At 31.5% G+C, this 18,488-nt stretch overlaps 3 protein-coding genes across 6 annotated transcripts; 1 reads left to right on the top strand and 2 right to left on the bottom strand.

Moving 5' to 3' along the window:
* Window positions 1–1,088: 1,088 nt before the first annotated feature.
* Window positions 1,089–5,444, bottom strand: LOC123228283. Of its 2 annotated transcripts, none has more exons than XM_044653632.1 (2): window positions 4,822–5,444; window positions 1,089–1,294 (listed from the first exon to the last, which is right to left on the bottom strand). In XM_044653632.1, exons 1-2 carry the CDS (start codon window positions 5,437–5,439, stop codon window positions 1,205–1,207), a joined length of 708 nt encoding a protein of 235 aa, XP_044509567.1. In that variant the 5' UTR covers window positions 5,440–5,444; the 3' UTR covers window positions 1,089–1,204. The 2 variants fall into 2 exon arrangements, with proteins under 2 accessions (XP_044509567.1, XP_044509566.1); XM_044653631.1 differs by lacking the exon at window positions 1,089–1,294 and adding an exon at window positions 4,243–4,720.
* A 4,085-nt stretch (window positions 5,445–9,529) lies between these two features.
* Window positions 9,530–12,505, top strand: LOC123227924 (glycosylinositol phosphorylceramide mannosyl transferase 1-like). The gene is made up of 5 exons (XM_044653067.1): window positions 9,530–10,127; window positions 10,397–10,781; window positions 11,350–11,513; window positions 11,595–11,665; window positions 12,047–12,505. The coding sequence occupies exons 1-5, from the start codon at window positions 9,931–9,933 to the stop codon at window positions 12,205–12,207; spliced, it is 978 nt and encodes a 325-aa protein (XP_044509002.1). The 5' UTR covers window positions 9,530–9,930; the 3' UTR covers window positions 12,208–12,505.
* Window positions 12,392–14,985, bottom strand: LOC123227923. Of its 3 annotated transcripts, XM_044653065.1 has the most exons (3): window positions 14,782–14,985; window positions 12,958–14,577; window positions 12,392–12,883 (listed from the first exon to the last, which is right to left on the bottom strand). In XM_044653065.1, the coding sequence occupies exons 2-3, from the start codon at window positions 14,301–14,303 to the stop codon at window positions 12,640–12,642; spliced, it is 1,590 nt and encodes a 529-aa protein (XP_044509000.1). In that variant the 5' UTR covers window positions 14,304–14,577; window positions 14,782–14,985; the 3' UTR covers window positions 12,392–12,639. The 3 variants fall into 3 exon arrangements, with proteins under 3 accessions (XP_044509000.1, XP_044508999.1, XP_044509001.1); XM_044653064.1 differs by lacking the exon at window positions 14,782–14,985 and having other exon boundaries at window positions 12,958–14,758; XM_044653066.1 differs by lacking the exon at window positions 14,782–14,985 and having other exon boundaries at window positions 12,392–12,874; window positions 12,958–14,755.
* Between the last annotated feature and the right edge of the window lie 3,503 nt (window positions 14,986–18,488).

Consider the following 18,488-nt stretch of genomic DNA (forward strand, 5'->3'; position numbering starts at 1 on the left):
ACCTCGAGGATGCCGCACAGGGTACGGGGAACAATATCTTAAATATTTTATTTATAATCTCTCATTTGTGACGAAAGAATATTGTGGTTACATGATAAAAAAATATAATAAATTTATAATATAATATAAATAAATTGATTTACATATTGTATAAATTATAAACATAAATAAAATATATATACTATAGTGTTTCTCTACTCATTTTTGACATTCAAATCTCTGAATTCTTTTGACATTAGATTCATTTGTAATATTTTGTAATGATAAAATTGAAATAAAAATAAAATTATAAACACAAAGAATTATTATTTGTGAATTCAGATAATTTTTAAAATAGAGTTGATGAGAAAAAATAAAATTGAGATTATAATGAAAGAATTAAAATTGAGAGAAATTGATAAAGAAATTGATTGGTTTATATAGAGAAAATTAAATAAATAAATAAATTTAAAAAAAAAAAAGACTTAAAGGCTGCTATCTTTCTGGGTGAAGCTAGATTCTACAACAAAGGCATAAGCCAACGACTTTTGCTTTGGCAGAAGGGCTTATGCCATCTAATTTTTTTTATTTTTATTTTTTTAAATAGTAATAGATTGGGTTGGTTGATCCATTGGTTTAATATTAAAATCCATAACCCGATCTAAAAAGCGTATGGGCTATGCTCAACATGTTACAATATCAGATCAACCCTTATTAGATTAGGGTTTAAATTTGTGTTTTGGCCAACTCAATTGACATGTCTACATGCATCTCAAGGTTCAAATCCAACTAATTATTTTACTCTAATTAGGGACTAATTTCCAAAGAAAAGCTAGACTTCTTTATCTGTCATTGTGCATTATATCATAAACATCCTATTACATCATCTTTTTTTCTAAAAAAATATATTAATCTATTTTTATAATATATATTGTATCGTAAAATATATATCATATTGTATAATATATTTACCGTATTGTATCAATTTGATATATCTTATAATAAATATTGTAAGATACATATTATGTATCGTAAAATACTGATAATTATACCAAATATATATATATATATATATATATAGAGAGAGAGAGAGAGAGAGAGAGAGATGATATTGCTTATCTAATTTAATTTGCATCCTTATAAATCATATACATCATATAAATGATTCAGTTTTAGTAAAATACATTTTTTTTAACTTGATTCTTTTTGTGAGATAAAGTAAAACTTATTTTTTACCCATTACTTGAATTTTTCCAAAGAAAACTCTTGTCAACACATTCTTGCATTCCAAAGATGCCTTCAGCAACATCAAACCCTAACAAAAACACCAAATATATGAGTATAATTATAATAATATGAGCTTAAACTTTGTTCAAAGTGATAATCAAATACGGAAAAATTATGTGTTTGACAAACCTCTTGAACACCAAAATCAACAACCTTCTCTTCAAGTGAACGCAAATCTTTAACATTAAACTTATTCAGCAAGTTGATGACACTTGTTGTAGACATCGGCTTCAACTCCAAGTTATCCGTCACCATGTATGTCACCACCCCTTTAACGAAACCCCCCTCAGCCACGGCCGCCGTACTTGTCCCAACGGACTTACAACTAGCAGTTAAATAAGGAACCTCCCTGGTCATTTGCCTGTTGCAACTTGGACAAATAATCTTTGGATTATCAGCCACATTTGAACTGCAGTATGGGCACAGGTAAACATTCCGTTTCTCAAATACATGATCGGGCAACAAGAGGGGTATTTCATTAGAAGAAATTGGAGACTTTGGATTTAGTAGAGAATTCTTGTCTTGGTTTGGCTGCATATATGTTTCACTCAGACCTTTAATGCTCTAGTAAAGGTTACCTAAGCAGCCAACCATGCTTTTCTTCTCCAAGAGCCTTACAACAGTGGCAACAGGCAAAGAAAGTAAATAAATGAGAAAATCTGCAATTTCTTTCTCAGCTTCAGCAAATACCACCTTTTTAGCTTCACTGTCAACAAGAAGCATCAGCTTAAATTTTTTCTCAGCCATGGATAATTTTGGTGTGTGTAGAACAATAAAATGGGAAAAGCTAAATATATAGTGAAGTTGGAATCCCGTGGCCAATGGCCATGGTACTATACTTTTCTTTGTTTAATTAAGATATTTAGAATCATAGTACTATCAATGGTTCCCCATTCATTACATTACTTGGCCTGTTGACTATGGAATTAATTAGATTGCCTTAGAATATTGAAAATTCTTCCTACTGGGAATGAGTCAGATTAAATCTTGGCATCAAAGTTTCTCTCATTTACTTCTAGCTTAGATTAACTTGCATATATGGGAGTGAGTGATTCCATCATCTTTTCAAAAGGTAAATAAATTCCAGGTGAAGCAAGCCTTATTTCTATAATTTACAACGTCCTCACTGTGCCTAGGAGAAATGGAGCTGACCCTCTCCTTCATGATGCATGAGTTTTTAGTTTACTAAGCCATTGTATAAAAAAATATTCTAAGGGGTTCTTACTAATATCCATGAGTTTGAAATGAAAGACCTCAGCATGGAGATTTGCAAAGACAAGGTGAGAGACATGGAAATTTATATAATTTATTTAAGCCAAAAGACTTATTCCCATCTAAAATTTGATGCAATTGTAAAGTTAATTTTGAAAAAGTTAATTTATCATCCATAAGATAAAATCATCATTAATTTTAATGGCTAAATAGTATTTATAATATTTCGTATAAATATGATAATATATAATGACAATTAGGATGTTTAAAGAAACGGATACAAGTGTCATAATAGAGACTACAAATGCGATATAAATGACAATTGTTTAATGAGTCAATTTTTTAATTTTTATTAACTTTTCTCTTGTTTTTTTATTTTTTATTATTTGTCTTTTGACATGACGAGCTTAGATTGTGATTGTATATCTCTTTAAACATGCAAATTGTTTTCTCTTCTTAGTACATTTTTACTTAGAAAAAAAAAAATTGCACAACTTCTCCTTAATCAACCCCATATTCAAACATTTAGAAATCTTAGATTTGAAGTGAAAATGGGACATGTTCATTAATAAATAGAGACAAATTTATAATGAAGAATTCAAACTAAAAAGTTCTAATGGAACAATAACAAATGAAAGAAGTTCAAAGAAATTTGTTCAACAAAACCTACTAAATATCAAGAGAGGGTGTGAGAAAAGAAAAGAGTGTTGAGAGAGTGGGACAAAGAACAAGAAGCGAACGACAAAATCCTAAGAGAATAAATAGAAGGTGGAAGAAGAAAATGACAAATTAATAAGTATTCTAAATTTTAAAAAAAATGTCACAAATCTACTTTTAGTCTTCCACCATATTTATTTAAGCAATAAAACTATGTGTACCTATTTTTTATATTTAATTTATGTATACAGATGATATATCATATGATTAAATAATTTTAAATTAAACAAAAAATAACACTCAATCACATAATGATATATTATCCATATATATAAATTATATACTAAAAATAGGTATACATAGGATTACTCTTATTTAAGTTTAAATTTATTATGATTAGTTGTATTTAAAATAATTAAATTTAGTTTATATATTTATAAATAAAAGTAAAAATTTATATGATGTTTGGATGATAACAATATACCCCCTTTAATTATAATTTAAGGTCCATTTGAGGGTGGGCCTGATTGCAAATTTTCAAATTTTTTTGCCATTCATGTCCACAATTAAAGATTGGCCTGATACATAAAAACGACTTCTTTTAAGTTGAAGGTGGGTATGGGCATGGGCCTACTCTCACAAGGCCCAAGTCTGTCCCTACTCGAAGGAAGGCTTTCGTAATATGCAAAGCAAATAGGGCAGTTACCATTGGAAAGTTATGGCTCAGGCCAGATGATATGTCTGAAACGTGATTTTTTCGTATCTTATACATGTACAATAAATTGAGCCAATCAATTACTTAAATACATGCAACTCGAGGTTCAAATCCAACTAATTATTTGTCTCTAATTAGAGACTAATTTCTAAAGAAAAGGTAGACTTCTTTATCTGTCATTGTGTATTATATCGTAAACACTTTATTATATCATCATTTTTTTTTAAATGTATATCGATCTATTTTGATAATATGTATCATATCGTATAAAATATTTATAGTATTATATTAATTCGATATATCTTATGATAAATATTATAGATACGTATTGTATATGTCAGATAACTATACGTATAAAAAAGAGAGAGAGAAATATGACATTGTTTATCAAATTTAATTTACATTTGTACAATTTATATATATCATATAAATTAATCAATTTTAGTATAGTACAATTTTTTAAACTTGATTCTTTTTGCGAGACAAAGTAGAGCTTATTTTTTATAGGACTGGACTCGAGAGCTCGGTTGAGCCCGAAACGAGTCGGGCTTGGCCAAGCTTGAGCTGGCTCGAGTTGGCTCGGTAGATTTTTCTAAAATTTGTTTATACAAAATAACGTCGTTTTGATCAATATATATTAAAAACGATGTCGTTTTGATAACGAAAAACGAACCGAATTGAGCCGAACTCGAGCCCGAAATGAGCCGGCCTTAGCTGAACTCAAACCGGCCATATATGAACCGAACCGAGTTTGAGCTCGGCTCGGCTCGAATCCAACCCTAATTTTTTACCCTTTACTTGAATTTTTCCAAAGAAAACCCTTGTCAACACATTCTTGCATTCCAAAGATGCCTTCAGCAACATCAAACTCTAACAAAAAAACCAAATATATGAGTATAATTATAATAATCTGAGCTTAAACTTTGTTCAAAGTAATAATTAAATACGGAAAAATTATGTGTTTGACAAACCTCTTGAATACCAAAATCAACAACCTTCTCTTCAAGTGAACACAAATCCTTAACATTAGACTTATTCAGCAAGTTGATGACACTTGTTGTAGACATCGGCTTCAACTCCAAGTTATCCGACACCATGTATGTCACCACCCCTTTAACGAAACCCCCCTCAGCCACGGCCGTCGTACTTGTCCCAACGGAGTTACGACTAGCTGTTAAATAAGGAACCTCGCTGGTCATTTGCCTGGTGCAACTTGGACAAACAATCTTTGGATTATCAGCCACATTTGAACTGCAGTATGGGCACAAGTAAACATTCCGTTTCTCAAATTCATGATCGGGCAACAAGAGGGGTATTTCAGTAGAAGAAATTGGAGACTTTGGATTTAGTAGAGAATTCTTGTCTTGGTTTGGCTGCATATATGTTTCACTCAGACCTTTAATGCTCTGGTAAAGGTTACCTAAGCAGCCAACCATGCTTTTCTTCTCCAAGAGCCTTACAACAGTGGCAACAGGCAAAGAAAGTAAATAAAAGAGAAAATCTGCAATTTCTTTCCCAGCTTCAGCAAATACCACCTTTTTAGCTTCATTGTCAACAAGAAGCATCAGCTTAAATTTTTTCTCAGCCATGGATAATTTTGGTGTGTGTAGAACTAAGTGAATAAAATGGGAAAAGCTAAATATATAGTGAAGTTGGAATCCCGTGGCCAATGACCATGGTACTATACTTTTCTTTGTTTAATTAAGATATTTAGAATCATAGTACGATCAATGGTTCCCCATTCATTACATTACTTGGCCTGTTGGCTATGGAATTAATTAGATTGCCTTAGAATATTGAAAATTCTTCCTACTGGGAATGAGTCAGATTAAATCTTGGCATCAAAGTTTCTCTCATTTACTTCTAGCTTAGATTAACTTGCATATATAGGAGTCAGTGATTCCATCATCTTTTCAAATAGTAAATTAATTCCAGATGAAGCAAGCATTATTTCCATAATTTACAACGTCCTCCTTGTGCCTAGGAGAAATGGAGCTGACCCTCTCCTTTATGATGCATGAGTTTTTAGTTTATTAAGCCGTTGTATAAAAAAAAGGGTAAAGGACAATTTCCCACCTAAGTTTTGTTGAAATGATATGTACCTATAGTAAATAAAAAACTCAAATGTCTATCTAAGTTTTAATCTATCAAGACACACCTATAAATTTTCTGTTTGGATTAAGGGATAAATTTATCATTTTATCAATAGTATTAAAATAATTAAAATTATATTTGATTTTCTCTCTTCAATTTCAAAAACTAACATTTCCCCTGTATATTAAGTTTTGAAAAATTCACTTTTTCGCCTTGAAATCTAGTCATTTTCTCTGGCGAACGGCCAACCAATGACTGAGGAACAAGACGAAGTTTTCTAGAAGATGACCGTTGTCTAGATCTAGATAACACTTCGTCATCCAAATTTGGACGACAAGGATCATCCAACAACCAATCGTGTCGGTCGTTGATGGCTGGAGAGAAGAGTGAAGAAAAAATTAAGGATTTGAGGGGGAAAAGTCACTTTTCAAAGTTCAGGTATAAAAATTAAATATTAATTTTTAAAATCTGATAGAGAAAATAAGATAAAATTATATATTTTTAAATATTATTATTAAAAAATAATTTTACTTTTAAATTTAACTGAAAATTTAATGATAATTTAAGAATAGATGTATATTTAAATTTGTTATTTATCACAAATATATTTTTAAGATTAAATTAAAACTTGAATGGAAATAGTTCATTGCCCTATAAACAAATATTCTAAGGGGTTCTTACTACTCCAATTGCCGTTAATTGTTGCCAGCTGTAAATTCATATTAGCTACCAGTCCATTTGTATCAAATATATAAAAGGTATAAAGTGTATTAGGTGTAGTATACAACTAAATTTTGCCAAGTGTCTATCAAATATTTATATAAACATTGTGCCAAGTGTCAATTTTACGATTTTTTTATCTTTATTCTTTTATTTTACTATTTTACCTTTTGATATAACGAGTTTAGATCGTGGTCAGATATTTATTTAAACACACGAATTATTTTTTTAATAATACATTTTTGCTTTAAAAAAAAAAATTGCACAACTTCTCTATAATCTACCCCTATATTCAAACATATAGAAATCTTAGATTTGAAGTAAAAGCATCCACATAATGAATGAGGCCCTTGTTTTTTATGGCCATAATTTTTTATGGCCAACTAACTATGACCCACCCAAGGTTTGATAAAATGACATATTTTTTATGTTTAAATGTGTTATTTTCTCAATCATTTATCAAAATTAATTATTATTTTAAATTCTAAAAGAATATTTACATTATTTTGTCTAAATATTATAATAAAATTATAATTAATTGTTATTTAGCCCCTGTAGTTTATAATATTATAATAACACTTCTAACAAATTGAATTGTAAATAGTATTATAAGATTGTAAAATATTATAATGACACTCCCCATATATTTTAACAAATATATTATTGTCCTAATAATTTAAATATGATATTTATAATTTTAATTTGTTTTATTACATTCAATTTTTTGATGTAATTATTATTTTTGAAATTACCAAGCAACATAACGAAATTTTAAAATTTTCAAAAACACCCTCAAACTTTTTTCAAATTTTTGAAACTCTCTTAAAAATCATTAACAACTATAACAATTTAAAAAATTATAGTACATCCCCAAACATACTATTATATGTCATTAACACTTATTTATACTTGTATGTATTACTAATTTTTTATCAATAAAATTATGTATATCCATTTTAAATACATAAATACGTACATATTAATATGTGTAATAAGATGAATGAGTGATTTTGAATTTAAGATAAAATAATATTCAATCATGTGATAACACAAATGAATGTATGTGTATTCATTTATGTACTCGAAATGAGTACACATAATAATACTTATTTTTTATTATTTTTAATTAAAATTAATATAAATTAAGAGGTACAAAAATTACTTAAAAATCTAGGGACAAAGGTTATTTAGCTTGAGGGTTTTTGTTTATTTCAATAATATTACAAAAAAATTGATAATTTTTTTTTTAACAAATTTAATAGATGGATAGAAAATGTTTTTTTTTAAATTTAAATGATGAAAATTGTCATTCCATCCAACCTTGGATGAAAAATAGTTATTTAGCCTTGATTTACTTACCTCTAAAATAACCCACTAAAATTAAAACAAATTATTTTTCTATTAAACTTACACCCATTTGCCTAGGTCAATTACAAAACTTATAGTACTTGTGATGGGAGACCAGGCAAGAATTTAAAAGGCCAATTTTATAGCTGCCGACCGCCCTGGCTAGTTAGATGGTTCAGCGTCCAAGCTTTGTATTGTAGAGATTGTTCTCACCGTCTATATGTTAAATTCTTTCGAATGAAATGCATGATTGAAACCTTTTTTATTGGGCAGTACTTGGTCTGTTTCTTTCAAATTTCAGCATCAAGAACATGAACCTTTGGGCTGGTTGGCCTGTCAAATTCGATAACCGAAAATTGCACCAACAAATTTTTGTGAAATATAAAAAATTCTAATATATTATGTGAGAAATGTGGGAAAATGAAATGCAGAGAAATGTGCGCAAGAAATACAAGGCAATAGGGCGAAACTTATACCTAGCGTTATCTTATTACTCTTTTAAGAACACATGGTAAGAGAACAATTACAGAGAGTTTTACTGTATTGTTAGTTGTCCTCTATCTCTATAATTGTGGAGTGAGTTAAAAAGATTGTGAGAGGAATTTTGCTAGAAAATTTAAAGAGATTCCAAAAAGATTTTTTTGCTCTTCTCTTTTCTTGGCTTTTGAAGTTTGCATGTTTATTTGATTTGAGTAACACATATACAATCGTCTAGACGATGAAGATTCAGATAAAGAATTTCGACTTTTTATCTAGATTTTGTCGAGATTTTGTCAAATCTAGACGTTATCGATCCGATATTGAGCACCGGAGGGAGAGACAATACCGGGAGGGAGAGAGATCGACCATTGTTGGTTGGAAATTCACCGGCAAAATTGGAAACTCTAGGTAGGGGGAAAATGTTACTTTTTAAAACTTAATTTTTGAAAAAATTATTTGTTTTTCAAATTATGAAGGTAAAATGATATAAATTTTAAATATTATTGTTAAATAATGATTTTACCCTTAACTTTAACTTAATTTTGAAAAAAAATTGTTAGTTTTCTAAATCATGAGTAGGTATTTAAGTTTTTAAAAATTAAAGGATAAGAATTTAAGATTTCATTATACCTTAGGTTAGGTGGGAATAAGTCTTTTGGCCGAATGAAAATATTTAAACTTGGGGTTATCTAATAAATCTTCAAGAATTCTTTGTCTAAACTTTGTTTTTTTCCACTTACATCCTCTTTTAATTGCATTGGATTTTTTTTTTTTTTTTTTGCAATTTAAGCAAGCAAATGTGCTCCTGGACACAAAACTGTTCTTGCAACATCATGGAAATTTAAGGAGTTCTTGCAAAATGGGCCCTGACATGTTCCAAAAAAAATTTGAGCCCGTGTAGGCTTCGGGCTTGAACAGTCCATTTCCATGTCTCAACCTGAAAATAATTTTGAGTAGAATTTTTATTTAATCCCAAAGTTGTTTAACTTGAATTAATTCTTTTTAGAAATTTTTACAAATTTACACAAAAAAACAACGTTAAAGTCGCAATGACGGAAACTTTTTTTGAATTCGTATTTGGCGACCACAGTGATAAATACCATGACCGTTGATCACATCCAGACGTTGATCCGACGGTTGAACCAGCGCCTTCCATTTCTCTTTGTTTCAGACGCTCAACGAATTATTGCTGCAGTAATCCATGGATGATCTGATCTGAGACCGCGTACATACGGACACAGCTTCTAAGAAACTTGGGAGAGGCTTTTATCACCAGTCGCCCTCGCGACACGTGTCTAGCATTCACGTCTTATGGGCGTACTCTCTTCTGTTTCTCTACCCGCAACACCTTCACCACACCGTATCATTCGCCTCTCCCTCTCTCTCCCCGACTAGAACAAAAACGGTTAACGTTAACGTTTTTCTTGATCTTGGTGGTAATGAGGGGGAGCTTGTTGTTTAATGGCAACCGTCGAACGGTCCTGAAATTCAGACAACTTGCTATGCAGCCGAAGATAAAGCTTATACTCTGCTGCTGCATCGCGTTGACGGTGATTCTACTACTTCACCAAGGTACCTTCTTCGTCGAATGGACCGATAGCAGCACCGAGCTGATGGATCAGTTCGCTCCGCCACGGTTAGTCTTCATTTAGACTTTTAAGGAAGTTAATAGTTAGTTGTTAAATTAAATCTTTACAATTTTCATTTAATTCAGAACAGATAAGGAAAGTTATTCTTGCTATATATAATTTAGAGTTTTTAAGTAGTTGATATTATAAATCTCTGTTGCGGTGGAAGTTCGTTTAATCGGTTAATAATAAGTATCTCTTAAAAAATAACCATTAATTAACCTCTAATTAAGGTTAGGGTTATGGTTTGAAGCTGAATTTTGTATTTTGTGCACAGTAAGGGATATGCAATTTTAATGAACACATGGAAGAGATATGATCTGTTGAAGGTATCGGTTGCTCACTATGCCTCATGTCCTGGACTTGATTCGATACACATAGTGTGGAGCGAGCCTGATCCTCCTTCAAAATCGCTCAAAAAATTTTTATACAATGTTGTTGAGAAGAATTCAAGGATGAGGCGGCAAGTTGAGCTAAAATTCGATATTAATAAGGAGGATAGTTTGAACAACAGATTTAAGGAGATTAAGGATTTGGAGGCTGATGCTGTATTTTCGATTGATGATGATATTATATTTCCTTGCTCTTCGGTGAAGTTCGCTTTCGATGTTTGGCAAAGTGCACGAGATACAATGGTTGGATTTGTACCTCGTAATCACTGGGTATGTCTTTACCTATTGTATTTCCTTCTTTGCTGCAATTTAAACATGAAGTTAAAATAAGTTCACGTATCATTTATTTACTCAAGAATTAAGATATGGCTCATATCTTACTGAATTCTCTGTTGAGTCTTATTTGGTGGACAGCCATTTGGTATCTGTACTCATATTAATGTTGGGAAAACTTACCTAATTATTCATTTTTTAAGGTCAGTGTTACCAAATACAAAACAGAACTGAACATGTTTTTGTATCATGTCGGTATCACAGATACTCTGTCATGATCAATTTATGTATACACTAGAGAAGAAAGAGATGGAATGATCAGCATAAATACAAAATGTTGATTTGGTTTGAGTGATTTATTGACTCCGTCAGTGAATTTCTGCAAAATGTTGATTTGGTTCCAGTGATTTATCGACTTCTGTCAGTCAAGTTTCCAGGTTGAAGTGCCAGTTTGTGAACTCAATCTGAATATAGTTTCCAATTCTTTTATATCGTTACTTCTAGTTCAAATCATGAAACACAATATCTAAATCTGCGGCTTTTGAGTTTTTTAATGTTTTTACAGAGAGATGACACGGGTAATTATGTATACGGTGGGTGGTGGTCTGTTTGGTGGACTGGTACATATAGTATGGTCCTCTCAAAGGCTGCCTTTTTCCATAAAAAATACTTGGGAGTTTACACAAATGAGATGCCAGCATCAATTAGAGAATATGTAACAAAGAACAGGTTCTTCTTCCTCTTCATTATTCTGTAACTTGATTCTAGTCATCTTTTGAGCTCATTTGTTTTGTTGGATTAATTTACCAGGAACTGTGAAGATATTGCAATGTCCTTTCTTGTAGCAAATGTGACTGGTTCTCCCCCTATATGGGTTAAAGGTAGATGATCAATTATCTAATTTCTAGTTTAATTATACCATGAGTAAAGTGCACTACCAGAAATGACCAATTTCATTGAAACAGTTTTTGAGTCACAGCTTTCTCTTCCCAGTTGGAGGGATCTTATATGTACATAGTTTTAGATGACAGCACCGGAGCTGTGATTAAATTGTTGTTAGAAATGTCTATTTTATAACAGTCATTGCAACCAAAGAATCAAAACAAATAATATCTGAAAATTTAATAATCTTATTTTCAGAATGGCCTTTTGTTTTACTTTGTTATTTGTATTTCCTATTTTCAATTATTTACATGAGAAAATTGCTTTCGCCATTCTCTGCCATTCATGTACTGGTCCAAATATTGGCATTGCTACTGCAGGTAATATATACGAGATTGGCTCAACTGGCATTAGCAGCCTGGGGGGTCATACTGAGAAAAGAACCCATTGTGTTAATAGATTTGCTGCTGAATTCGGCCGAATGCCACTGGTGTCTACTTCTGTGAAGGCTGTTGATAGTCGCAAGCTCTGGTTTTGGTAATACTGTAGTTTCCACCTTATTTGAAATACTAAACTTCCACTTATCAGTTAAGAGTCATATCAATTCATTGTTTCTAGTTAGAGTTTTGCTAATTGGATTCAGTTACATGTCCCTGGGACAATTTTGTATTATTATTACCATGTAACAAATAGGCAGTTGGTCGTTTAAAAGTAACAGAAAGGGAAGAATAATGTAGATACTAGACTTCTATTTCTTTTTGGATAGGTACCTTCAAAAGGGTTATCTGTGATTTTTATTTGTGTACACATACAATTGACTTAAGAATAGCTTTTACATAGCTGAATAAGCTAACCCAGTAAACAAATCAATCAAACAAAAAAACCAGGAAATCTTTTTCCCAGTGATTAAGATACTGACATGGTAGCAATTTTCTGAAGAATGCATCATATTTCTGGAATTACAAGACTTTTCTCATTGTGAATTGCCGAGTGGAAAACAAGTATCTTCGCCGCCAGTGCTCCATAGAAAAGTGGCGTATTTGGAAGCATGATAAGGGTTGCCTGGATCAGCTGACATTGCTTGTAAATATCTCTCTTCAGCGCCCCAGAGGTCCTTCCTTATTGTCCAGAGAAAGTCGGCAAATCTACTCAATGCCTCGGCATCGGGCGGTTCTATCTGCACTGCTCTCTTGTAGCACTCTTCTGCCCTGTTCGACCTCAAAAATTTGCAAGAACAGATAAAATTACCCAATTAATAGTATGCATATTACTGCAAAGTACAATGAATTACCTATTGTAGTCTCCAGCGACAAGATGAAGCAGCTGAGCATAATTTGCTAGCAGAAGTGAATTATTGGGTTCCTCAGCTATGCCCATCTGGTAGAGGAGATCTGTTCTGAAATAATCCACATAATCTTCTGGTTCAAGCTTCACGGTTATTGGTGTCACAAAAAGCTTCTTGGTCTCAGAATCAAGAACCTGGTGTCTTGATTCCTCTTGCATTCTTGAGGCATCTTCAACCATAGAGTTCCACAACTTGACCTCCTGTTCCGTGATTTCATGATTCACCTCAGATTTTTTATGGGGAAGAACTCTAGACTGTTCGAATAAAAGCAATGATCTGCGCATATGCCAATCGCCATCTTCAGTTCCTTGGACAGTTGGCCTCAGTTTTTTGCCACCACCATTGTTGCCCACATCAGAATTTGAGTCTTCCAATTGCTTATCAATCTCTGACTCTGAGATGGTCTCGCAAGACACAATTGAAGGCGAAATAACAGCAACGACAGTGTGATCACTCATTGAATGGACGGTGAAATTCGCCAGAAGAATCATTACATAGACCATCAAAGTGGGGGTTCGCGAGAAAACTTGTTGGAAGAGCCAAACAAATGATATATTCATCTCTCTCTGGACTTTGCTCATAATCTCCTTCAAGTCTTCAGAATAAAGGGTCTCCCTTATATGCAAGGCATAGTTCTGAAGCTCTCTAATGATGAATACTAATGAAGAAAAAGCCTTCTTCACAGAACAATATGCAAAATCCCCAGCTTCCCCACATCCCCGTTGCCATTTTTGTTTTCTCTTTATCATCTTCATTGACAAAGGTATGCCAAAGCAGCTCGCTTTCTGTTCAATATTCACTCTATTAATTTCTTCTCTCTCCGGCCAGTGCTCCTGCTCTGGTTGAATGCCAAGCAAATTATGCTCTAGAAATTCAAACTGTGAAGGCATAAATTGTGTTGAATTCTTCACTTTTTGATCAGTTTCAGGCTGTTTTTGACTTGCGTTGCAAGAAATTTCTGTTCTCGCATCGCCTGTGTCTTTGTCATTTTCTTCTTCTTCATCATCAATAACATCAAACTTCTCTGCCAAACCTTCAATCATTTTAAACAACTCCTCTTCAGGAAATTCATCAAACTCGATACTGCAAGATCGCTTCAAGCTATTTCCTCTAGAATCACACAACCCAAAATTCCAATTCTTCGCTCTATTTTGAAAAATTAGAGGTGGGTTCCTTCTAGAACGAGTTGTCAACAAAGAAGAAAAGATAAAAGAGGCTGGTTTTGGAGAAGAAAAAGAAGAAAAGAGTGTACAAGGCAAAACAAGCTGCACGGATGCAAAATTTGGTACCATTTCTAACTATGGAACCTAAATTTTGATGAAGCAAGCAAAAATTAACAACAAACAGAGAACTTGTAAATGATAAAGAAGAACAAAAAAAAAAAAAAAAAAGATGGAAGCTCGTCAAAGAAAAATCACTTGAAACCCCCAGAAAGAAGGTGACACAACTTATTTAAAGGAAATGTACCAATTTGCACATTTTAATTATACCCAAAAAATCTAAGAAAATTAGGTTACCACAGAGTCTAGAACTTGCTTTTGCTTTCAATTCAACTCTACCTGAAAACTTCATAAAGGCAACAACAAGAAGAACAACAACCCCGTTAAAGTCAAAGATCACAATCTCAACTCGTGATTACAATAACTTCGAAGACAGTTGTAAAAAGCAATTTTTTTGGAAGAAAATTTGACAAAAATCAATTAAAAAAAACTGAACCCACCAAAGAATATATCATAAAATATACATATATAAATATATGTAAAAGCTTACCAAAGTCTTGTACATTCTCTTAATGAGAGAGGGATTACAACGGTGTTTCATTTCGAAGAACATCTTCTCTTACAATGGGAAAATGAAAATGACAGGCACGTTAAAGAAGCCTGGGAGTGAAGACACGTGAAGCGTCAAACGTTGCAAAAAAGGACACGTGCTGAAATGGGATTTGGAAGTAGTTTTAGAGCTCCGAGTCACATGCCACGCTAGAGTGAAGGAGATTCAACCGCGTTTTGCTCTGAATCAATATTTATAAATAACAAATTTAACACTTGGTTCAGATTTCGACGCCTCACTATTTGACTGCTCTGCCGCTTACACTTGCTCTCCATTTCTGCTCACGTCTGTCACTCCCCTCCTGTTTTCTTCCATCCGAAGAGTTAAATGGCCTTCCTCCCCCCTGTACATCTCATCCCGTACAATATAAGTTTGAAAATAATATGCATTTTAAAATATATTTAATTAATATAATATAAAAAAAACATTGTATGATATTATATATATTTTATAAAATAATAAAAATTATTCATATAAATCAACACAAATTTACAAAAAATATATAATATAATTGGGGTATTTATGATATTTAAAAAAATAGTATATTAATTAAAAAAATGTATTATATTATTTTATAAAAAATGTATTATACAATGTATAATACACAATATAAAAATTTTGATTTTCAACACATATTATGATTGTCAAATCATGTATCAAAAACATAATTTTATGTATTGTATATCAAATCTCATGTCATATCGTATGATACAATTTTTAAAAATTAAAATAATATAATTAATGAGTCATCATTTTAGAAAATATGACAAATACCTTTAAAAATTTAAAATTTTTTACATATACTCTTACAACATTATCATTTTCTTTAAAAAATATACCGATTTATATAATAATATGTATTGTATTACATAATATGTATAGTATCATATGATATATTTACTATATCGTATTAATTATAATATATACTATTTTTTATCAATGACATATTATATTATAAGATATATATCATATATCACAATATATGTATTTTATATAACAGAATAGTGATAACTATATACTAAATACCAAACGCGTTTCAACTTCAACAAACAATTGAGGTCCGTGAATATATTAGACGTTAGTTACATTTACAGACAAAGGGCAGTTTAGTAATTGAATCTGTTTTTAAAATTATTAAGGAAAAACTCTTTCTCATCCGAGATCCTTTTCAATTGCTTTGCACTGAGGGGAGGGTGGCTTTGAAATATAACCAAAACGCAAACAATTTTTAATTTTTTTGACAAAATTGGTTTAATTTCCTCTGCTTCTCCACATTCTGGTAATTTAGTTCGTTCGCCTCTTTCTCATTTTTTTTCCTTTTAAGGTTGGTAACTGATTTTGCAATTTGGAGATTGTAAGAGGAGAGAATTTCGTCGATTTAATCAAAATTTCAGTTAATTTTGGTGTTTGATTTGATGGTTTTGATTGCATTTCAAGATTTTAGGGTTAATGATGTTCAATCTTGATGTGTGATCACCTGGTTTACGGTTCGCCAGACTGGGGCTTTTTCGAGCAGGTTGAGAGTCTTGTTTGCGACCTTCTCAGAATCGAATAATGAAGGCTTGTAGGAACATTTAAATGAGATTGACAATCCCCCTGAGGTTTCGGAAACCACCAACAGTAAAGGTTTGATATTCCTTTTTAACGCATTTCTTTTGTACATGCTTATGAATGGTTAATGCAGTTTGTTAAATTCAGCGATGTGCAGCCATTAAAGTTTGATTCAAGTAGGTTGGATCATGGATGAGAATATTTGTTCTTCTTCTTGTTCTTTTGAATTATCTGCTATCTCAAGCCAAATATAGTTTGCACCAAAAAAATTTTTAATAATTATAGATACCCAAACTAAAAATTATAGAAGAATCATCCATGGAACTGGAATCTTGTTCCTGCCGGCGATTGAACTCTCCTGATATACCATCCCCCTTCCAAGAGAGCTAATGGTTACACCATCTCTTTTGAATATTACACTTCTTCTCTCCTATTGTGGCCATCTTATTATCTTCTCCTCCTTAATCTATTTCTTATCCTACTTAAACAATTTCTCTATCTTCGATCTCTTTCCCACCATTTCAAGCTATTGTTCTAGTCAAAAATGTCGTCTTGACACTCCTTCAAACTTGAAACTCACATCTCCTCCGATCTAGAAATTGTAACTTCTAGATTTGACAACTCTTTTTTGGGGTTTTTCCGGTAACCGAAAAATTTAAAAAAAAAAAGACAAAATAGATAAAGATGAAAAATGAAAAATATAAAATAATTACAAAGTGGGAAAATACTCTTTCAATATTAAAATTAACGAAGAATAAACTTTTCAACATGGAAATTTTAACTTCATTGAAGTTTGGGAGAGATAGAGTAGTTTGTGCATGAGTCTCCTGATTGAATTCCCATTGCCAAACAAATTAAGATTAAGAAACATTATCTTCCCCAACTTAACATGCACAATAATGCATATGATAATATTTTTTCTCCACTTAATTGATCTATTTTGTTATATAGTAAACTCTTATCTGTGGAACATCTTTTTGAGAAATTTTTTCTTTTTTTAATCTGTACAAACAAATATAATCGATAATTAGTTATAGTAACTATGATTAGATATATCTTCTATTTGTTTAATCATTTAAGAGTGCGGATAAGCCATCTCTTCGGAATTAAGGAAAAGAATTTTATAAAACATTACATATCATAAACATCTATGATACAATTTTTTTTATGATATCCCTTTATACATGTAAGGAAAAATTATATTTTTCTTCCTACTCAGGATTACATTGTTAATATGATTGTTATATTTGAATTCAATCAGAATAAAAATACATCTTGATAGTTAAATTTAAATTAGGAATACTCATATTTATTATTTGAATGTACTTCTCTTTCATTTATAAATGTTAAGGATTAACAAGGGGGCAAGCAGGTGATATTCCCATTTAACATTTTTTTTTTTTTAAAACCCTTTTAAGAATATCTTATGTTGTATCAACACCCATGAATAATATTACTGTAGATATAAATTTTTTTATTATTAAGTCAAACCACATTAAAAATTTTTTATATTTTAATTTTTGTTTTAGCTACAGTTTATTCTATACCATAGTGAATATCAAAATTGATAACGGACCATTAACATCACTAGTGTAACTTGTCTTCCACTAGGTTCTAAATTGCTTATATCTCCTGCAATCTGTAACAAATACAAATATTTTTTACTTAAATCAATGTGGGCTCTAAAGGTTCATTAGTGACATTGAGTGAAGAACATAATCAACTTTCCACATAATTTTCTTCGAATCATGTGTTTGCGAATGAGATGGTTTTTGCTACTACCACGATTTTTTACATGTTGCGTTAGCCTTTCAATCTCACATTGAAGCACGCCCACATATTCTTATCTTGTCTTCACTGAAAGCAAGAAGGATTTGGCTCACGGCCATATGCACGGCTGAAACCGGAGTGAATCTGAGATTTTGGATGCAAACAATCCTCATAAATTATATTAGAACTTCGTAGTATCTAATACACAGAGAAACACCCCGTAATCCCGCGCGGTTCTCAATTAGATTTCATATTATTGATTCAGATGTTCTTAAATAATCCAATATAAACAATTCACAATTTGCAGATCTCTATAACCAATTGAA

The sequence above is a fragment of the Mangifera indica genome, chromosome 10 (genome assembly GCF_011075055.1).
Source record: "Mangifera indica cultivar Alphonso chromosome 10, CATAS_Mindica_2.1, whole genome shotgun sequence".
In the NCBI taxonomy this organism is placed as follows: domain Eukaryota; kingdom Viridiplantae; phylum Streptophyta; class Magnoliopsida; order Sapindales; family Anacardiaceae; genus Mangifera; species Mangifera indica.